The following is a 22,838-nucleotide window of genomic DNA, read 5'->3' as shown; positions in this document are numbered from 1 at the left end:
CACCAAATGGATGTTGCTGTTATCCAATTTGGTTGTGCTTAGCAAAAAAGCACAGAGTTCCCCAAGTCCAGGAATGTAACCCCCTTATTCCTGTTATTTCATATGAGACAAATATGTTTAAATAATGCATTTTTAATGCACGTGAGCTCTCCAGGAACATGACCCTCGCGTTAATTGAGAGGTGACTGTACAAGAAAGAAGAGGCTTGATTATAAAACAGACAGAGAAGTTTAAATACTTAGGATCTACTTTTAGCCAAGAGGGAAGATTTGAGGCTGAAGTTGACAGTAGGATAAAAGCTGCAAGGGGGAAGTGGAGAGAGGTAGCTGGAGTGGTATGTGATAAGAAAATGCCAATCAAGCTAAAAGTCAAGATATATAACACAGTGATAAGCCCAGTGTTAATGTATGGAGCAGAAACATTGGCTTTCAAGAAGAAAAGAGGAAGTAAAGCTTGAGAGAACAGAGATGAGAATGCTGAGGTGGATTATGTGAATATCGCTGCTTGAGAGATTGGAAAATGATGAAATAAGAAGAAGGGCAGGCTTAGTAAAGATCACGATTGGGATGGTATGGTGGAAAATGATGAAATAAGAAGAAGGGCAGGCTTAGTAAAGGTCACGATTGGGATGGTATTGGCAAGCGTTGAGGATGGATGGTGAGGAGAGAGTGAAGGGGGCTTAAAAGGAACCTGTTAGAGTAAGAAGATCAAGAAGGAGACAGAGAATTAGATGGCGAGATAAAGTGAAGGAAGATATTTGGAGAAGAGGTTTGGTGGAGGATGATGCCTTGGATAGAAGGCAGTGGAGCAAGGCGCATCAGGCAACCGCCCCCTTAATGTAGGGATAATGGTGGGAAAAAAGAAGGTAACAGGGTGGTAATAAATACAAACTGCATTCCTTGGATGAGCAACGATGTTGATGATGTTAACTCTCAGTTACACTGAAGAATTAGGAGTTTATGTAAAATGATGTAAGTGGATCTGATGATGTGCAGTGGTGAGCCTCTCAATCTTAAAAGGAGCAGATTGCTACTGCAGTGATTTGGTTGTCTAAAAGCAAGGAAATGTATTAGTGATACTGTAGTAAACAAGGTAGTTTCAATTTTGTATTTTTATTGGAAGTTCAATTTTTTAATAGCATTAAAGATGGGATTGTTATGGTGTTCTCATTCACAAGTTGATATTCACGACCAGGATTTATCACGGTCTCGTCATTCACAAGTTGATATTCATATTCTCTTTTTCAGATGATGGCCCAGACTCAGCACAGATTAGAAACTCCAACAGATTATATAGAATACTTAAAACGAGATGACCTTAGCGTCAAAGGAATCTTCAAAACACTTGAAAGTTTACAAGTAGCACTACGTAGTAACAGAATTCAATGGGTGCAAGAATTTGCTCAAACAGGCTTGAAAGTACTGATGTATATTCTTAATGAGTGCTATAGAAGGTAGGTAAATTGATGTTTTACATAATATGCAAATATGAATACTGCTTTCGTTGACAACTTTTTTAGTTTTTCTTAAATAGATTATTTATTTATTTATTTGCATGGGGTTTTGCTTAGTGGAATGGAATGTTTTCATTATTTACACTTTATGCTTTTGCACTTCTCATATTTACTCTCATAATAGCAGAATTAGTTTTTTTTTTCTTTTTTTAGTTAAGTTGTCAGTAAATTTTAAAAATATAATTTAGAAAATTGGACTTTATGGACTTGCATGATGATTCCATTTAACATTTTTTTTTTCTAAATAATAGTCTCATATTGTATACTGAAAGTAAGTTTTAGCCAAAAGTATATTTTTTTGAGATGTAAAGTCCAAGTAAGTTTCACATGGTATTCCTTATCAGAAATATATCTGATCCCAAAAATTGTAAATTTTTTGGAAACCCACAGTACTATATGTAGCATAACTGAGTCCTTGAGTCGTAGATTATGCAATTGTATTTTATTGTTGAATTGAAGGCATTTTAAGTTTCATTTGTTTTTTTATGAGCTATAATGATTCAAGTGTGTTGAGGAAATTAGATGAATCAGGTTTATGGGATTATATATACTATCAAAGTTATAGGTCATTGTCTTGGATGTAAAATCTGCCAAGATTAGAAATCCCTATTATGACTCCTGTTTTTTAGGCTAAGCTACTGTGCCCTCCACCTGACAGGCTGTATAACATGTCATTGAGAAACTTCATCCCTTATGCTCAGTGCAGGTAGATGTTCTCAGTAGGTATTCCTAGGGAGGATTTGGAAAGTATTTTTATAGATAGTTGTTTCATGATTAGGATTGTGATATAGAATGTGGTGTCTTTGGGGATATATGAAACGAAGAGTCCCAGCCATTCATGTAACCCAAAGTCGTGCCACAAGATGCCATTGTTGGAAACCCAGAGAAGGCAGTGGCATTGCACTTTGGCCCATTTCATTTCTATCCATCCATATGGAGGTTGAGTCAGTCATATTTCAATATTTGATGAAATATATAGTGGCAATGCTGCAAACCATTAGGAAGAAGTATTTTGTGAGTATAAGAGCTCTGATTGTTCATATGTAAAGCTTGTACTATGTACAGTATTTAAACAAACCATTTGGTTTGCATGTATTCATTTGTTCTGACACATATTTTTGTTAATGTGCTCTATGAGGGTATATATACATACTTGTTTTATTGATAACTTGTTACTTATGAGAGTTTTCCTTTTACTTGCTGCTTTAGGATTGCATCTCCTGCGTAAGTGGCAAGTTACATATGTTTGTTATAATTTCAGTGCACCCTCATAGTGCGTACAAATATAAACAAAGTCAGAAAGTGTTCAGATGACTTACACACCTTTTTTTTTTTTTTTTTTTTTTTTCATGCCTATACTCATTTTTAAGGGTGAACAAATCAAGTGCTAAGTGGCTAGTAAAGCAATGAGATATTTTAATAGGAGTTTCCAGGCCACCTGTCTTATGCTGTCAGGTAAATTTTATCATCCCTTTTCTTATTTCTTCAATTATCTTTACTGGTCATCAAGTCAATATCTTACACTTTATTAATTTTTGGTAGATTTTATTTGTCACTGCTGTCAAAGTACTTTAAATTATGATGGGTTAGTTTGTCTAGTGTGTGCATTGGTGGAAATGGTACCCATAAAGCAGCATTTATTACTAGGTTTTTTATGTAGCTGATTTGTATATTACAGATTGTATATGTTTTTCCTTACTTTTGCATTTTGTTTTCTTTTAGTTTTCATATTGGGTATTAGTAAAAAATTGGATAGTTCATCTATATCCATTACAAATATTTTTGCCCATTTATTCTGCCAAAGAAATCCTAGGTATCTCGGCTTTCTATGGAGGAAAGAAAAGATTAACTGTATTTGGTAACTTAGCATATGGTCACAAGAATCCCCAATGGGCCCCATGCATGATGCAAGGAAGAACTGGGGAATGGTGATGGGGTAGTTTTTCTACCCCTGCAGGTATTGTGTCAGTGTCAAGGCTTCTGCAGAGCATCCAAATTAAAACTGGACTGCTCTTGATTCTCTTTTTTCATTTTTTCCTTCCTTACACTACAGGTTTGATTTATAGTTGGCAACCTGCAAGTGGCTTTTGTCATGAATTTTATTATTCTTAGAAAATGAAAGAGGGTGAAATTTGACAGCATACCTGTTGAGCTATAGAATTTGAGTAGCTGACATGGTTTAGCAAGATATAGTCTGATGGCAAGCTTTGTACCTATTTCTAGCTGTGATTTCATTGGACTCCTGGCCCTCCCTCCAGGTGCCGGTAGCATTGTGTATAACCAAATATTTGTAAGCCTCAAGGTAGCCCATAGGAGAGAGATTCATCCATCCTCCAGTTGTCGTCTTGTAGTAATGATGGGAAATTACCTGGACATATTTATTAGCCCACATCCCTTGATAAATAAGGTAACTTAATTTTAATGTCCACTGCATAGATACCAAAAAATTTGGAAGTCTCTCCTTGACAAATAAATCAGTCAATGTAAGAATATAGAGCTTTATAAAAAGTAAGGAAACTGTAAAACAGAGCTTTTACTAAGTTTTGCTCAACTCTGGGGAAACATAATTGGTTATGGTTTTTGGCTCTTAAAAAGACAAAAGATTATTGTTACCAAGACTCATGAATATTTTATTTACAAGATGACCATAAAAATATTCTTCAGATTGTCCAAAAACCTTACTATTTAAACCTAAACTATTTGGACAAAATACAGACCTTCCACCTTTTATATTTAAACCTCATTGTAAGTACTGTTTAAGGTAAGGTCAGAAAAAAAAATTCTAGTGTCACGAAATGCAACACCTTTAGTAGGCAGAACTGTATAGCACCAAAATGTAGCTATGGTTCTTAAAACTGTCAAGCACAGTCAAAAGTCGTCTTAATACACTAATAGTACCCCGAACTTGTTGCGAATATTTGAGAATCCTCAAGAAACCCTGCAAAAGTGTTTGTGTAATATTTTATGTAATTTATAAATTTTCAAGCTTTTATGGGTAAATTAGCCCTCTTACGCCGATTAGACGTATTATTCGTCGAGATAAATTGTCTGTCGGGTGCCGATTGGACGTATCGTACGTCGACATAGAAAAGTTTTTTTAAAAATTCACGGAAAAATACTTATAGGACTACCAGACGAAAACTTTTGAATCACGCGCCTTGGGGGATGGTAGGAGCTCACGGATCAAGGCTTTGTTTTGTTTACAATCGTTACGCAGGCGCGCAAGCGCGAATTTCTTTCTTATCACACTAAAAAGTATCAGTGACACATCTCAGAAATTATTTCATCACTTTGACATAATTTTTGCACCATTTATATGAAAATGTGTGCAATTGCATGTAGAATACAACAAAAAATACTCATGATTGTAGCTTTTATCAGTTTTTAAATATTTACATATAAATAATGATAAGTGCCAAAATTTCAACCTTCGGTCAACTTTGACTACCGAAATGGTAAAAAAACTCAATTGCAAGCTAAAACTCTTATATTCTAGTAATATTCAATCATATACCTTCATTTTGCAACAAATTGGACGTCTCTAGCACAATATTTCGATTTATGGTGAATTTATGAAAAAAAACTTTTTCTTTACGTCCGCACGGTACCTCTTCCGATAAATTATTTTGTGCGATTGTCGTAATGTTTGCACCATTTTAAATTAGCCGTTACATAAAGTTTTATATATGAAAATGTGCGCAATTTCATGTAGAATAAGACGAAAAATGATTGAAGGTTGGAGCTTTTCTCATTTATGAAATATTTGCACATAAATCACGATAAATAGAAAAAAAACTATGTTCGGTCAACTTTAACTCTACTGAAATAGTAAAAAAACGCAACTGTAAGCTAAAACTCTTACAGTCTAGTAATATTCAGTCATTTATCTTCATTTTGAAATAAATTTGAAGTCTCTAGCACAATATTTAGATTTATGGTGAATTTAAAAAAAAAAAACTTTCCTTCCCTCCTCGCGCGGATTCTTCGCCGCAAATCTCCGAAATGCGTACGTTGCATTCTCGTAATATTTGCTCCATCGCAATTGTAAGCTAAAACTCTTACAGTATAGTAATATTCAATCATTTATCTTCATTTTGAAACAAATTGGAAATCTCTAGAACAATATTTTAGATTTATGGTGAATTTTTGAAAAAACTTTTTTTTTACGTCCGCGTGTTACGAATACGAATCATGCATCATTTTGTGATAATATTTTCTCTGTGTTGCTTTGATCGTTTTACAATGTGTTATATACCAAAATGATCGCAATTTAGTGTATAATACAATGGAAAAAATTAACTAGTTAGCTTTAACCGTTTTGCTCACAGCACGATTTGAATACAATTATATATGAAATTTTGTTTTTGCTCTATCATATATCACATTATTTATATATGATAATGATATTTTTTGTATTTCTGATGGTTGCATACTAAACTTCAGGCAATGGCAAAAAAGGAGCCAAAAATGAACTCTTAATCTTGAAAACTAAGAGCGCTGTGATTTTTTGAAGAAAAAAAAATTTCCGCTTCGGCACTCACTCCGAGACCCCCGGCATATGGGAGACAATTTTTATTATACCCCTTCGGCGTAAGAGAGTTAAATAACATTAATCTCTCTCTCTCTCTCTCTCTCTCTCTCTCTCTCTCTCTCTCTCTCACTCTCTCTCGCTCTCTCTCTCGCCTCTCTCTCTCTCTCTCTCTCTCTCTCTCTCTCTCTCTCTCTCTCTCTCTCTCTCTCTCTCTTACTGAGATCTGAGATGAGAGAATTTTATGGTACATGTATGTTTGCTTGTTTTGTTTGATAAATAAATGATTTAGCCAATGATAAGTACTAATTTTCAAATATTGATCAGATTAATAAGATTAAATGATCATAATAAAAATTATATAATTCTACGAATTGCAAAATTCATATGTGAAACATATTTTAAATAGTAAACAAATAAGCTTTCCCACATTTTTTGTTAACTGTTGAAGAAAAGTTTGAAGGCAAACTGTCAAATATGTCAATTTAATACAGGAAGGGCCCCTCGATATGAGACCACCTTGACATGGTGAGGGTGCTCTTGAACCCTAGGATTTAGCTCCCAGGTTTGAGTCCAAGAATCTCATATATTTTTATTTATTTTGCAAAATTTATTGGACCTGACAAATAGGAAAAGATATCAAAGCTGGGGATGGGTTTATATCCGAAGCTAAATACAGGCAGTCCCCAGAACTATTCTGCAGGACTGGACCATGGATTCCAGGTGGGTCTGGTTCTGGGTATAGGACTCTCAGCATTCTATCTGGTTTGCCCATAATGTGATTGGGGTGGGATGATTATAATCTTGTAATGCTCTCAGTCCTATCAAGTGGGTTTGGCTTACACTTGGGCCACTCTGATCACGTTGAGTCATCCCGTGGGGTAGGGTAGGGACACGGACATTTGGGAGTCGGTTTCTCACTTGTGCCATTAGTGGAGGAATAAACTCCATGAAAGGCTAATGGTATCCTTTTAAGGTTTTCAGGTTTATTTTTTTTTATTCCTCCCCTCTCAAAATTTATGTCTAGCAGTTTTAAGAATTCAAGTACCCCTGGGCCTTATGATGGTGCTCTTCTGGCACAGATGACGACCTCTACACTCACCATGGAGATGTGAGAAAAATTTGAGAATGCATAATATTGAAGACTTACCAGTTAGTTGTGATTATGAAATGATCTTGACAGCCTTGAAATTATTTGGAACTTGGGGAAATCAGGATGAACCTTATTGAAACTGAATTAAATGGGAAGCTTGGGTTACCTTTAGTAGCCATGATGAGGCTCTAAAGGCTAGTAGTATGATAAGTGCTCTACAAATCAGTCAAGCTACAGTACGAGGAGTCTTAGGAGACAAAGTCCCCAAGGACTTGGACATTTATTTGTCATCAAATGGGCTGAATATAAACAGAGGTACAGCAGATTGCAGAAGTAAGAACTAAACCTCCAATATGGCTAGTAGCTTCAGCCAAGGTGGAAAATTATAACCACTACAAATTTTGCAGGTTTCTTCAGAAAAAAGTCGGGGAATAAAGAACGGTGATATTTCTAGTTTTGGGAAGAACACTGTTCTTATTCATGCATATATGCTGACCTTGTTGGACATTAAAATTGATGATATGATAATGAAGATCAAACCCCACTTAAGCTTTAGTTATGAGAGAGGAGTAGTATTTGATAAACACCTAATATATGAATGACAGAAGAAATTCTAGAAATGAGCCCCACTTTGGTTTGGAATGTGAAAAAGGCAGCTATTGACAACATGATCATTTTAACCTCATGTCATATTTGAAAATGAAAGGGTACGAGTACACCCTTTCCAGCAAAGACCAATGCAGTGCTATCATTGTTTTAAGTTGGGCCACTTCTTGAAGATGTTCGCAGGAGTCCTCCCACTGAGAGAAACTTCCAAAGCAATCAGATTCTTTCCAGTTTCATGGAAACTTGGATTGCTTGACCTTCATTTCTGGAGGTTATCCAGGAAGATTTTTTTTATAGGGGCAGCTCAAGTTTTACCATTCTAAATGGAACCTAATCTGTGGCAGGTGTGGTGAGAGTGGCATTGATTGCTTAGTGCATTGTTCCTATTTTGGCATATTTTCTCCTATTTTCTGATATTTATATAAGGCGTCAGCCTCTGTCATTAAGGGATATAGGTTGGTCTTATTTTGTGTATTCTCATACCACGTAATAGATGTGGATTCTCAAGATTTACAAGTAGAACATTGCCTGAACTTTAAAGAGCCCTTAAAAGCTCCTTTGAAATAAGCTCTCATCTCTGTCTTTACACTGTGTTAAGGTTGATGAAAATGACTTCTACAGAATGTACTTATTAAATGTCATGTGAAGAATGCTTTCGTATTGACTTAGAAAAGTTAATTTCAGAACTTGTAGGAGTTTTTCAGTTGGCAAAGCAGCCCAAGTTAAACTTCAAGCCTGTGAGATAAAAGTCTTCAACACATTTTAATGGTTGGAACTGGCAAATAGTAAACTCCTTTTCATGCTTTTCTCAAGGAAACTTGGCTCTTAAGTACTTAGATTTTTTCATTTATCCAGGTACAGCTTGTTCTCCTCATCTCCTTAATACCCCTTTCATGCTTTCGTTGCATTGTTTTTACCTCACTGCAGGGTGCCTTTTAAATTAAGAAGGGTTCAGCTGTGGTACATCTAGTAACTATCGAGTTGCATTTCCCCTAATTTACTATGCAGTTTTACCCTTGTCTTCAGTAGAGGTGTTGGTTCTGTTTCCCTTGTCCTCCAGAAGTGCTAACTCCTGTTTCACAGGTCCCATTTTGCCAGTCCTGTTGCTACTCAGGCTATATTACATATAAGGATTAAGTAAATGTGGTTTTAAAAGATTTACTTTGTACATACCCATTGTTTATAATATAAGAGCACCCTCCTCCCAGTCCCTGGAGATTCTTGTAATAATTCAGATCACATAAGAGGTGAGAAATCTAGATACTGGCTGCCAGTTACTGGTATTCTTTTTTTTTTTCTGTAAAAGCTGAGGTGTCTAGGATTTGTGAGACAAATGAAATGGACCATATTATAAGTAGTGTACATGTATAGTTCACAAACTAAAAAGAAATACTAAATGTTTGGGCATATGATAAATTTATACAGAAAGTGAGTTGGTTGAGCAAAGTCAAGTTAAATGATGCCCACAAACTTTCACAAATGCTTGTATCAGAGAAAAACTTTGAAGTTGATAGAATTGATAGAATTAATACAGTAAGATGGGAAGTTGTAGGGCATGTAACAATTATGTTAGCTGCATTTATTAGGCCTAAAGCACATAGTTGAGAAGGGGCGGTGATGGAATTTCCCGAAAGAGGAGGGTCTCACTGAGCATTAAACATAAATGCCTTTTTTTTTCTTTAAATAGATTATCAGTATACTTGGTTCACCTTTCCAAATGAGGTTAAGGCATCACTAAAATAAGGGGTTTGTAATTATGGGTGATACAAATTATTAAACATTTTGTATCGTCTCCACACTACCATTCTGTAAGCCAGTTTCTCTATACTTTTATAAGTCAGATGAACATGTAACTCGTTTTGAATCACAAACCATTCTTAGTTTCTGCATGTCAAGAATTAGATGCTATCATTATATGTACCACTTTTCACTATCCTGCCTAGTTTTAATCATACTCTCATTCTGGAATATTATGTTAGTCAAGGCTTCACACTGGTTATAGAAGGAGGGGAATAGCTATGTGAATCAGGTAATACACATATTTGGCTGATCCAATTAGTATCCTGAAGTTATGCTAGGATGGTTTACAGTTAAGTGACCAGTAAAAGTTCAGGGTAAAGGTAGATTTCACATAAGTGACTTACCAAACAATTACATTAGCTGTAAGCTTTCTTACCTGGGAGTCGAAAATTCAAATTTCTTGGCGGCAGTGGCGGCGCTGCCATCGTTTGTGTAGGTGATACAGGTCCCGCCCACTTTCGGGAATACCCAGTACTGCTGAGCTAACTATTGTCATTTCGTTTTCTGCCGGCCACGAATTAAAACCAGTGGTTTTTGTTGCAGTCGACTTTCGTCGCCATATTGAATTGTATCTTTTTGGTGATGTATTATTTCTTGGTTGGTTTTGTTTCATCAGTTAGCTGCCTTGTTATTAGCCAGTTATTACAAAGATGTCTGATGCTAGTTCATCATCAGTTAGGTTTTGCAGCAGTGGCTGCAAAACTAGATTAGCTAAACTATGTTACAATCTGCACTCCAAATGTGTTAAATGTAGGGGTCAGTGCTGCAGCAAGGAATTAACTTGTGATGAGTGCCGTAGTTTAGATGAACAAGGTTGGAAGACTTTTCAAGCTCATTTGGATAAAATGGACAAAGATAGGGAAAGGAAAGCAGCTTTTAGAGCTGGTAGTAAAGCTAGAGTAGAGACAACTCTTGTGCCTTTAGAGGCGAACAAATCGTCACTATCTTCTCCACTTTTGTCTAATATTTCACCTATTGATAGTCCTCAAACTTCAGTACCAATTACTCCAGTCCAGGTATCCCATGTTTCCAAACCCAACACCATTTCCATATTAGAGTCCAAAATGGACAAGAAATTTGAGTTTTTGGTGAAATCCGTAATGGATTTAGGGATGTATTTCTTGCTTTTGTAGAGAAATCAAGTGAAAAGGCCAGTGTTGGGCTAAGTGTCAGTGTCGTGTCCGAGGAGGCAGCTGTCCGTCCCCCCATTTCTCCTAGACGAAGGTCATTGTCCTGCTCCCCAGCACCCGGGAGAAGACATACTGGAGGTTGAAGGGAGACTGGGGGTGTTTGCCCACTGTCAGTCACAAACTCCGTCAACATAGTCAACTCGCGAGTGCCTAAGAAACGCCACTGGAAAGGCGTAGATGTCAGTGACGTGCAGTTGTTGTCTGATTTGGAAGTGTCGAGGCGACAGGTTTGAGTGACTTAGTGTCGTGTCCATTGAAGAGACATGCCCCGTGTGCGAGAGGTACGTTGCCTCCTATTAAAACTTACAACCAACTTCAAAGTCTACCAAGAAACATCCCTTTAAAGCAGCAGAGAAATGATCAAGAGGTCCTTCACACACCCGTGGAGGTGAGACTCCACTACTACTGGGAAGAATGGAGTCGGAGAGGAGCGGAACAATGGGTAGTGCAGGTGCTTTGAGAGGGATATGCGATCCCATTTGTGCAAGATCCACCACTGTCAAATACAGGCGGCCCTCAGTTAGCGGCAGGGGTTCCGTTCCTGGCCACCGACGCCAAGCGATTTTCGACGCTGAGCGATTTTAAAGCCTACGGCCGCCGCACACCTTCTTTCGAAACTCTAGACCAGTCAAAGGAGCTGTAATCCCACAACGGCGCAATAAGTAAAATTATATTTATGCAGTATAGTACTATAGAAATTACTGTACAGTACATGTGGGTGTCTAAAGTATGTAAAGATATAATAAAGTTTATACAGTGTACAGGTAGCTGTAGTGTTCAGGTTACGATCATTAGTCTTACGATAGTTCGATTTTATGAGAGATCAATTTACAATGGTCTAACTTTATCCATCTTCTAGTTACATAAGTTCAATAACAGCAAAAGAGAATGATGAAAGTATGGTGTTAACGTTATACTCGTTGCGTGAACGTGTACAGCCATGAACAACCGAACGAGAAACTACTATTTTTTTTTTCTAAGTACAACCGAACTGGATAACATCTGTTTGGCTTGTATTTCGATCATCGTACTACAGTGCAACATTACCGTATTTGTTATAAATGGCGTTATGTATAGAATAGAACTGAGATATCTTAATGTAATAACTTTATTCGCTATAGATCAGAGATCAATATAGATTAAAGATCAATCGGGAAATATACCGTTAAATTTAAACCTAGTTATAACTGAAGCTGAGAAAACTGTTCATGCTGCTAATGACTATTATCGTACATCGGCAACAAGGATAAAACTGCAGTAAACGTCTGCCATCACACACAACTGTAGATAAAATTGGGATAAAATCATTTTAATCAAAACTACTGTGCTTGAAAGAACACATTTACTGTTGGTTTCACGCCGATATTAAGATAAAATAGCGTTAAGTTCGTATTACGATGATATAAAGGATTACGTATTGCGAACGGAATCACATAATTTTTTACGCAATAAACATGCCGCCAACGTAATCTGTTAACGAAAAAAAATAGTAGTTCACATTCACAACGAGACATATTCAATAAATATTTCCACCTAAAAACATGCTGTATATGGAAAAATAACTTTGTCTCATATAAGTCAAGTATATAGATATTCGTTTATGCTAACTAGAAGCAAGAGCATTCGCTCAGAATTGCGTTATGGTGAAACAGACTCGTATTCATCAGCTGATTTCAAACCACAACATTGGCCGCTCCGCGGAATACTGGCTTAAGTATGCCGTAGTATTTTAAAATACAATAATATGAGAATACAAACAATATTCTTGGATACAGTGAAATAATGTATAACTTTTTAAATGATTTATGGAAAAGATGCGTAATTAATAAAATAACACAATGCATTTTTCGGAACTGGCGGACAAGAACGAACATGAAAAACCATCCCCTTACAACGTGGAGCCTAGTTACAAAGGCTGCCTTAATTTGTATCTTATTTCTGTACAAAAATGAAAATACCTTTACGCAATATGTTTTCATACACATTTTAAACATAAAAGCATAAACATTTGAAAAATCGACACATCGATCGCTAAATTTGCCCTTTTTTTTTTTTTTTTTTAACTCGATATTTTCGGAAGAGCGGCAGACGGCGGCATACAAGAACGAACTTGAAAAAAACATCGTAGTCGATAAGTTGAAGGGGAGTTTCAAAAGCTGCCTTTTTATCATATCTGCACAGAAATAAAAATACCCTATTCGTAGTACATTTTCATACACATTTTAAACATAAAAGCATAAACATTTATAAAATCGACACATCGATGGCTAATTTGCACTTTTTTTTAAATCGACATTTTCGGAAGAGCGGCAGGCGGCGGCTTACAAGAAAGAACATGAAAAAACATCGTATTTGATAACGTGAAGGGCAATTTCAAAAGCTGCCTTTGTATCATATTTCTGTACAGAAATAAAAATGCCTTTCACGTAATACATTTTCATACACATTTTAAACAAAAGCATGAACACTTATGAATCGACACATCGTAGTCGATAACTTGAAGGGGAGTTTCAAAAGCTGCCTTTTTATCATATTTCTGCACAGAAATAAAAATACCCTATTCGTAGTACATTTTCATATACATTTTAAACTTAGAAGCATAAACATTTATAAAATCGACACATCGATCGCTAATTTGCTCTTTTTTTAAATCGATATTTTCGGAAGAGCGGCAGGCGGCGGCTTACAAGAAAGAACATGAAAAAACATCGTATTTGATAACGTGAAGGGCAGTTTCAAAAGCTGCCTTTGTATCATATTTCTGTACAGAAATAATAATGCCTTTCACGTAATACATTTTCATACACATTTTAAACAAAAGCATGAACATTTATGAATCGACACATCCATAGCTAAATTTGCACTTATGTAACTCGATATTTTCGGCATAGAACAGCGTCAGAGGCATATATTTTACCCTAATACCTACGTAATAACTCTCCATAAAATTTGTTAATATAATTTGCATAACCTTTATGGTCTGAACGGCATTTCTACATATGTATGAACTCGTTAGACAACGGCGCTAGCGGCGCTGTTAACTGAAATTTGTGCCGTAAAGATACCTTTAAAATGCCTTATTTTTTTAATGAATATTTTTGACAACCGCCGTAAAACTGATTCGCCGTTGAGTGATTGCGCCGTTAACCGCGGGCCGCCTGTACACCTATCTGTTTGACAGCATACTCGACAGTGTCAACAAGAGCTTTGGCTTTAGCCAAAGAAGTAGAAGAACTCGTCAGCAAAGAGGCCATAGAGGAGGTATCAGACAAGAACTCCCCAGGATTCTACAACAGGCTTTTTGTAGTCCCCAACCCCAAGACACCAGGGGGATGGAGACGCGTGTTGGATGTAAGCGCTCTGAACCTCTTCGTCCGGAAGACGAAATTCGAATGGAAACCAGTCGATCGGTAATGTCGGCCCTCCAACTGGGTGACTGGATGGTGTCTCTCGACATGAAGGATGCATACTTCCATGTCCCCATCCATCAGAACTCCAGGAAGTTCCTGAGATTTGTCTTCAAGAAGAGAGTCTTCCAGTTCAGAGTGCTCTGCTTCGAACTGTCAAATGCCTCTCAAGTATTTACTCGGATTCTTGCTCCCCTAAGAAATTGGCTGCATTTGATGGGGATCAACACAGCTTTTTACATAGACGACTGGCTCCTTGGAGCCAGATCCAGTCATCAGTGTGTAAAGGACTTAGAGAAGACACTTATTTTGACACAACAATTAGGTATTCTAATAAACACGGAGAAGTCCCAATTGATTCCAACTCGGAGGATTCTCTATTTAGGGATGATACTGGGGACTAGCTTTTCAGGCTTCTCTCCCTGAAGAGGATAAAGTCCTGCCTGTCAACAGTCCAACAATTTCTTGTTCGTCCGTCCTGCTCAGCCCTAGAATGGATGAGCCTCCTCGGGACCCTGGCTTCAGTGGAGAGTTTTGTCAGGTTAGGATGCCTACACATGAAGTCGCTTCAGTTCTTCCTGAAAGCAAATTGGTCTCAGAAGACGCAACCGGACTTGCTATTCTTCCCTTTGACTGAAGAAATAAAAGTGGATCTTCGTTGGTGGCAATCGAGGGAAAGATTACAAGAAGGACTTTCCCTAGTCGTGTCAAACCCCGACCTGCAGTTCTTCTCAGACACCTCGGACAGCGGATGAGGAGCCCTTCTAGGAGACAGGAGAGTATTAGGTCTGTGGACAGAACAAGAAAAGACCTTACACATCAATGTGAAAGAATTAAAAGCCATCCTCTTAGGACTACAAGCGTTTGACCTGCTAGTCACTGGAAGGAACATAGCGATATATACGGACAACACCACAGCGTTGTCATATGTATGGAAGCAGGGAGGGACCCACTCGTTCTCTCTCAACAGAGTAGCCAAAGATCTCCTCATCTGGGCTAACGGGAAGAGGATCACACTTTTTCCAAGATTCGTCCAAGGAAAAATGAACGTTATTGCAGACGAACTGAGTCATGCAAATTAGGTTTTACCGACAGAATGGACTCTGAACGAGAGTGTGTCAGGGCCTCTGGAAGTTATGGGGAAGACCATCAATAGACCTGTTCGCCACATCAAGGAACAATTGCCTCCCTATTTTCTGTTCTCCGATTCTAGAACCACTAGTGTGGAGAGCAGATACAATGCTGCTAGATTGGACAGGACTAGACGTTTACACTTTTCCTCCCTTCGGGATGATAAGAAAAGTATTAAACAAACTTCAATCACATCAGAATGTGACAATGACCCTAGTAGCTCCATTCTGGCCCAGGAAAGAGTGGTTCCTGGACCTTCTCAGTCTGCTAGTGGATTTTCCCAGACTACTTCCACAAAGTCAATCGCTTCTCATACAACCCCATTTCAACTGATATCACCAAGGATTGTCTGCTCTGGCCCTGACAGGATTCAGACTGTCAGGAACCTCGTCAGAGCAAAAGTTTTTTTGCGAAGGGGATAAGAAGCTATTGCTAGCTAGCTGCAGAAGAAGCTCTTCTGCCAAGCTCTGTCAGTCCAAGTGGAGAGTCTTTAGGTCATGGTGCAAATGACATGGCATCTCTTCTTCTGAAATACGGAAATCGCGGATTTTATGTTATTTCTGAGGAACTCCAAGAAGTTGGCCTCTTCAACTATTAAAGGGTATAGGGCCATTCTTGCATCAGTGTTTAAGCATAGAGGCCTCGACATCTCTTCAAATCAGGACATCAGCAACCTGATCAGATCCTTTAGTTCCTCCAAAATATTCAAGCCCGATGAAGTGGAATGGAATTGGGATGTAGTTTTAAAGTGGCTCTCTGGTCCCCAATTCGAACCATTGAATTCGGCAACCTTAAGAGATGTAACTAGAAAGGCACTATTCCTAGTTGCCCTAGCCACAGCGGGAAGAGTAAGCGAGTTGCAGGCGATGAGTAAGAAAGTAGGTTTTGCCCAGTTTGTTCATATGTTGTAACAGAGTTCTTTGCTAAGAACGAGGATCCTTCGAATCCTTTGCCCCGTTCTTTCAGGATAAAGAACTTAACTGACTTACTCGGGGCAGAAGACGAGGAACTTTCTTTTTGTCCGGTCAGAGCCATCAGACACTACCTGATTAGGACAGAAACTTTTAGAGGAGAGTTGAACTGACTCTGGTGTTCGGTGAGAGACCCGTCTCGGCCTCTTTCAAAAAATACAATGTTGTTCTTCCTGAGGAGTTTGATTCAAGAAGCACATGCCCAAACTCAGGAACAAACACTGCGTGTGCTGAAAGTGAAGACGCATGATATTCGTGCAGTAGCAACGTCTTTGGCTTTCAGACAAAATATGTCTCTATTCTCCATTATGCAAAGAACATTCTGGAGGTCGAAATCAGTGTTTGCATCGCCCACTATTTGACGGAGGTAGAAACTACTTTCGAAAACTGTTTTAGATTGGGACCATTGTCAGTAGCGGGAATGGTGTTGGGAGAGGAAGCATAGGAGGACCTGGTTTTTTCCCTCTACTATCTCCTTGCCTGGATTTAAGGTTGTTGAGTGTTTGGGAAGCCTGGGGGTGCATGTATGTACTTGAAGTACCCGTCAGTTTTTATATATAGTAGTTAAGGGTATCATGGTTTTTAGTGTAGATGATGATGTATTGTTTTATCTGGTCTTTGCCCAGGGCAAGGGCAAAATTATTGATTTTTTATCAATCATCAGTGTACTTCCATGATTGCAAAATCCCACCGTTAGTAGGGACGACCCTGGTCATTACTGCCACATCTCCTAAATGTGATGAGAGCGCTGACCAGAGGCTGTATCTACCTATAGCTGCTCTCTCACAGGGTAAAGGTACTGCAAACATTATATATAATGTGAGCACATGATTATTGTTTTTCTTCATAAAGCTGTCCATATACCCACCTTCCAGGTAATGAGGATTCAGCTAATGTAATTGTTTGGTAAGTCACTTATATGAAAATTATATTTTTATAATAAAATAAGGTTTCACTTATACTTACCAAACAATTACATAATCAGAGCCCTCCCTCCTCCCCACAGATGGACGTTGCAGCTCAACAAATTGACAATAGTTAGCTCAGCAATACTGGGTATTCCTGAAAGTAGGCGGGACCTGTATCACCTACACAAATGATGGCAGTGCCGCTGCCAGGAAATTTGAATTTTTGATTGCCAGGTAAGAAAGCTTACAGCTAATGTAATTATTTGGTAAGTACATGTGAAATCTTATTTTATTATAAAAATATAACTTTCTTTGATCTTAATCTGAAACTGAAGGTTTTCTTACTACTTTGCAGTTATAGTTTAAGTAGAGAGGAGCAACACAATGATGTGCCTGAGTACCTTTTTTTGAACACTGTTTGAAGACATCATGGTTGCGTACCATTGTTTTGCCCTTGTGACTAATGCTGCTAAGTAGTTTCAATGTTAATCTACTAACTAAAATATACTTACCAAGCTGTTTCCTGCAATATTTGTTGGGTATTAGAGTCACTTTTGATTATTTAACTTATTTCTTTGTAAGTTTTTTCAATCTTGGAAGTATTTTTTTTACTCTGATTTATTTAGACAATTAACAAACATAGGTAAAATGTGCTGAATTAGGTTATGATAGGGCAAATGATATTTTCAGTTATATCATAGGGAAGATTATATCATAGGGAAGACTTTTACATTATTTTGTTTATTCCAAAGTCAAAGCTAATAAGACATAACCACTATCTGCTAAAGGGTAAAGACATAACCACTATCTGCTAAAGGGTACTGGCAAATGTGGATAATAAGAAGGCAAAATGCTGGTCTCAGAGTGCTTGAATAGTTTGCTGGTTGAGTGTGAGCAGAAAGCTCTCTCTTAATGCCTGTTGTTCTATCATGTGTTCATGAATACAAACCCTTGGTCTTTACATATGGGAATAACTTTCAGTGAGCTAGAAATCCAGGTGTTAAACTTTTGCAAGGTGGTTATGGTAAAAGCCACCGAAGGTAGAAGGTAGGGGTAGGAGTAGAGTAACACCCATCATGTTGGTGTGCACTCAATTCTGTGCAGTTTTTTTTTGGCTGCTGTCTCGTAGGGATGTGCATTCCTTTCTTAGACCTGCCATTCGACTTCTCTTCTTTGTTTAAATATATTTCTTTTTATGATATATTTATATTTTTTTTATACTTTGCGTATATTGATATAGTGAAACATTTCAACATGTTTTTCTGTCTCTATAATGATATATTCACTTCTTGCTACAAAGTCTTTATGTATAAGTTTTGTAGCCATTTTCTGTTAAGTATATAATTTTTTGTATGTACTTTTTTCATTTTTACGTAACCCAACACCTATCACCTTGGTGTTTGTTTTGTGTATTCTGTTTTCATGAACAAAAAGATAGTACTTCTTGCTTAAACCTAGCCAGTTTTTCCCCCCTCTCCTCAACACTAAGGTTGATGTTGCAAGATCTTTAATCGTGCGTATCGTCCTACCTAGGTCTCCAGGACCAGTGGGAGTTCCTGTTTTGTTTCTTGCCCTGTCCTTGTGGCAGGGGTGAGGTTGTGGGGCTTGTGAGTCAAAGGCTCACTCCTTTCCCCTCTGAATGTTGTTCTTGGCTTCCTGAGCAGTGGAGTTTTTTTTTTTTTTTTTTTTTTTTTTGCCAAGAGGAAGCATCAGAGGAGGAAGGAGGTGCCATTTTCGATGGGATTTTCTCCTCCTTCAATGGCTGCTTCTCAGTTTCATTGTGGTTCCTTCTATTTCTCTCTGCTAGCCCTTCTCTGTTAGGCTGGGGAGGTTCCCCTCTTGTGAGGGAAGAGGCAAAATCATCTTGTTCTATTTCTGGTTCTAAGGCTTAGAAGATGGCTGGCATGTGGGCTTCTCTTTGCCTTCTAGGAGTACCAACCTTCGGTGGCCTAGTATCCCATTTCCTGTCCTCTACCTTTGCTGTGTCATCCGCCTTAATGGTTACCAGCCCTGCTGCTCTTCCCTTAGCTGTACCAGTGTTGCCACATAAGTTTTTGATGTCGGCAGCATATCCTTTTCAGAGCTTTGGAACCCCTTGGGTGTTCCTGCTTCTACCCCTACTTAGTCGGCAGTATATCCCTCTCAGGGCTTTGGAACCCCTTCCGTGATGGTGGCTTTTTCTCCCACTCTGTTTGCAGCATATCTCTTGCAGAGCTTTGAGTATCTGGCACTCTTCTGGTGCTCTGACTTCTGATGCTCTCATGAAACCAGTGGTTGACTGAGTCGACATCATTTTTTGAAAGAATTTCACCTGTGTTGTGAAGAAGCATCATTGCAGGTCTCCATCTCCTTATTCACCTCCATCATCTTCCTTCTCGTCTCTATCTTCATCCAACTACAGCTGTGGTTCTCCTGCTCCAGCTCACAGCTGCTTCTCGTCCATCAGTATTTCACTCCAAGCTGATATCAGTGATCGGAAATCTATGGCAGTGTCATCTTCCTCCTATCCCCTTGTTCGTGTTCATAGGAAGGATGACAAGGCTCCTGTTAAGAAATCCTGGGTAGTGAAGGCTTCGGAAGTTCAACCTTTTCTTTTCCTTCAGGGTCCCACAATCCTGTGACAGATGTGTTTCCAGCCTAGACTGTTGTTGCCTCGTCGCTTGCACGTCTATGACATTAGTCTCCGTCATTCCAGAACTCCTCCCTATTCATGCTCTCCCAGGAGGCCTGTTTGTCGTTGCAGCTTCCAAGACCATGTTCTGTCACAGATACATCTGAGTCCATGAAGACACCCACATAAGTGCATTTAGTTCAGTCCAGTTGGCCATTCAGCCTTGCTCCTCAGCATCTCGTCATCTCTCTTGTTCTCTCTCTCTCCTTGGAGAAATCAAGTTTGTCGTTCAAGTTCATGCAACTGCAGACGTGACCGTGGCGGTATGGCTGTATATCGACACAGACATTGCATGGGGGTGTGGAAGTTCTCAGGATGGCGTGTCCGGTAACGGACCATCAACCTTGCTCAGGTGAAGGTTTGGAAGGAGACAGGATGACCTATGATTATGCCATGTTGAAGCACTGATTCCTGTCCGATCACCACCTCGTTCAATTCTATCGAGCGACGAGCATTGATAGAACTTCTGTGGACATCTAGAATGGCGACAGTTTTTAGTTTGATCATCTGGTAATAGTCAATGGACATTACCATACTAGCTACATACAAGCAAATGGAATTGTTCCACCAACTTTTACATCTTTTGTTACGTAAGTTACAGGGGTCTTTTTCATGAGCGAATAAATTTTTGTTTTTATCAGACCCATATGGCCGTCATTGTGGGAATTGATGGTCTTAGGATTGTGTTCAGCCAGAGACTTTGACATAAAGAAATCTCTGTTTCATTGTTCACATTCAAACATTGACTCTTGATTGTTCCTACACTAATATTAACCTTTGATTTGTTTGGATTCCTGATTCGTTTTCGACTACATACAGGTTGGTCTTGTTTACAGTGCAAGGTTTTTTCCTGGTGTGATAGGAATTATTTTCTAACTGTAGATCTACAGATCAGGCCTACTCCTTGGTACAGCACCCTGTTGGGAGGTAGGGCCGGCAGTGCACCTCATGCGGTGGACTGTAGGAATTACTTTAAGGTTCTTTGCAGTGTGCCTCCAGCCTCTAGCTGCAACCCATTTTGTTCCTCTTATTGTACCTCCATTCATATTCTCTTTCTTTCATCCTTCTATCCACCCTCCTAATAATTTATTCACAGTGCAACTGAGAGGTTTTCCTCCTTTTACATCTTCCAAACCTTTTACAGTCAATTTCCGTTTCAGCACTGAATGACTTCATAGGTTCCAGTGCTTGGCCTATGGCCTAAATTCTTTATGTAGTTCAGTTCAGTTCAATTCAGTACAGTACAACAACCACAGTGTCCTTTTCTGCAAGACTCTTCTTAGCACAAGGGTGAAGACTACTTCTTGAAGATGGAAAGGGATTCCTGGTCTATGACAAGGTCTGCCCATTCCTTCCTATCCTCCCTTAGAGAGGTGTGAGGACTTAGCTTAATGGTGAGATGACAACTATCCCCTTGGGGTGTTGTACACACTTCCCCTCCAGAGATACTTTGTGCCTTGAGGCATCAACCGAAGGGCTTTCACATACACTTTAAGAGGTTAGGTTGGGTTGGGTACTTGATCTAACTTAGCCTAGCCTAACTAGTTCTAGTCTAAGTTAAGTTAAGTATATCTTAGTTTAACCAGGCCACTGAGCTGATTAGCAGCTCTCCTAGGGCTGGCCCGAAAGATTGGATATTTTTTACGTTGCTAGGAACTAATTGGTTTCATAGCAACAGGACCTACAGCTTATTGTGGGATCCAAACCACATTATATAGAGATATGAATTTCTATCACCAAAAATAAATTCCTTTGATTCTGCGTTGGCCAAGTAGGGAATCAAACTTTCAGACCACCAGATTGGTAGGCTATCATGAAAACCACCCATTCAATGAGGAGCTTCGTTCTAGTCTAACCAGTCCTGCATTTCAATATCCTGGAACTTCTCGTCTTATGGCATCAACTTGGAGGTAGTCTTCTGCTATTCAAGGGACTAGGTTTGGTTAGGTGTGGTTTTGTTCTTAGCCTGGCCTAACTAGTTCTAGCCTAATCTTACCAAACCTGCACTTCAGTATCCTGGGACTTCTTGTTTAATGGAATCATCATCCTCAATGGTCTACGTTGGGTTAGGTTAGGTTAGGTTGGGTACTTAACCCAACTTGACCTAACCTGACACCTCAATAAGCTGGATCTTCCTAACTCCCCAAGCCCGAGGATCTGAGGATGACCTTTCTGTGGTGTTAAGGAATGGTACCATGGTAGTTCCTTAGTCAACAAGAAGTGGGGTATATTGGCTAATGTTCTATCATCTCCTTGACTGATGGTATGCATTCCATTGATGGTGTGGATGCGTGAGTTTCAATCCAAAGCTAACAACTCGTTCGTCAGCTTTGAGTTGCCCGAGAAACAGCGTACAAATTGGCATTTCTCTGACTAGTGAGATGACCAGACTAGCATACCCCACAACTTCCTGGTGGACATCAGTAGGTTTTGGGCCAGATTTTTTGAAGCCAGGGCCATCGTTCTGTCCATCCCATTCAAGAAGAATCTTTTGGTTGAGTATACTAGGATCATTCATCTCCTTTTACCTTGGGATGTTGCTCATGGGTCCTATGGTGGATGTTTAACAAATCATGCAGTTTTGCCCAGCTCTTGTGGGACAGGTTACATCTCACCTAAGGTGTGCAACTGCAAGGAGAAAGTGTGTGTGGGACTGTCCTCCTCCCTTCCTTCTGTCTTCCTTCCTCTTCCAGTGAACAAAGAGTCACGTGCTGAACTGGCGTGCAAGCAAGTGGTCTAGATGACTGAGTATCATATCTATGATCTAGCTGTTTGAATTAGTAGATGCAAATCCTTCCTTCTCTCTAGCAAGGGTAGAGAGGGACTGACTATGAGCAAACCAGTTGGTTATTCTTAGCTTTGTAGTCTCCAACACTGTGGGTTCATCCAAACCTTTATGATTCGAAGGACATTGCATTTTTTAATTCGAAGTGCCCAGAAGTCTGATGATTGAACATCTTTCATGTTCAATAGGTCAGAGGTACGGTCTCCTTCCTTTGCTCTTTCATGACCAGGAAGAA

General features: G+C 38.9%; 1 protein-coding gene across 3 annotated transcripts in view; it reads left to right on the top strand.

The window, feature by feature from the left end:
* Positions 1-22,838, top strand: part of LOC135201657 (protein diaphanous-like) — a 316,869-nt gene that overhangs the window by 108,677 nt on the left and 185,354 nt on the right. For all 3 annotated transcript variants that reach the window (XM_064230760.1, XM_064230761.1, XM_064230762.1), the window contains one exon: positions 1,248-1,453. In XM_064230760.1, the coding sequence (XP_064086830.1) occupies positions 1,248-1,453 (206 nt within the window). The remainder of the gene's footprint in view (positions 1-1,247; positions 1,454-22,838) is intronic.

This window comes from Macrobrachium nipponense, chromosome 28 (assembly GCF_015104395.2).
Source record: "Macrobrachium nipponense isolate FS-2020 chromosome 28, ASM1510439v2, whole genome shotgun sequence".
Classification (NCBI taxonomy): Eukaryota; Metazoa; Arthropoda; class Malacostraca; order Decapoda; family Palaemonidae; genus Macrobrachium; species Macrobrachium nipponense.
Note: the sequence above shows the minus strand (reverse complement) of the source record. Positions and strands in the feature narration are given on the sequence as shown.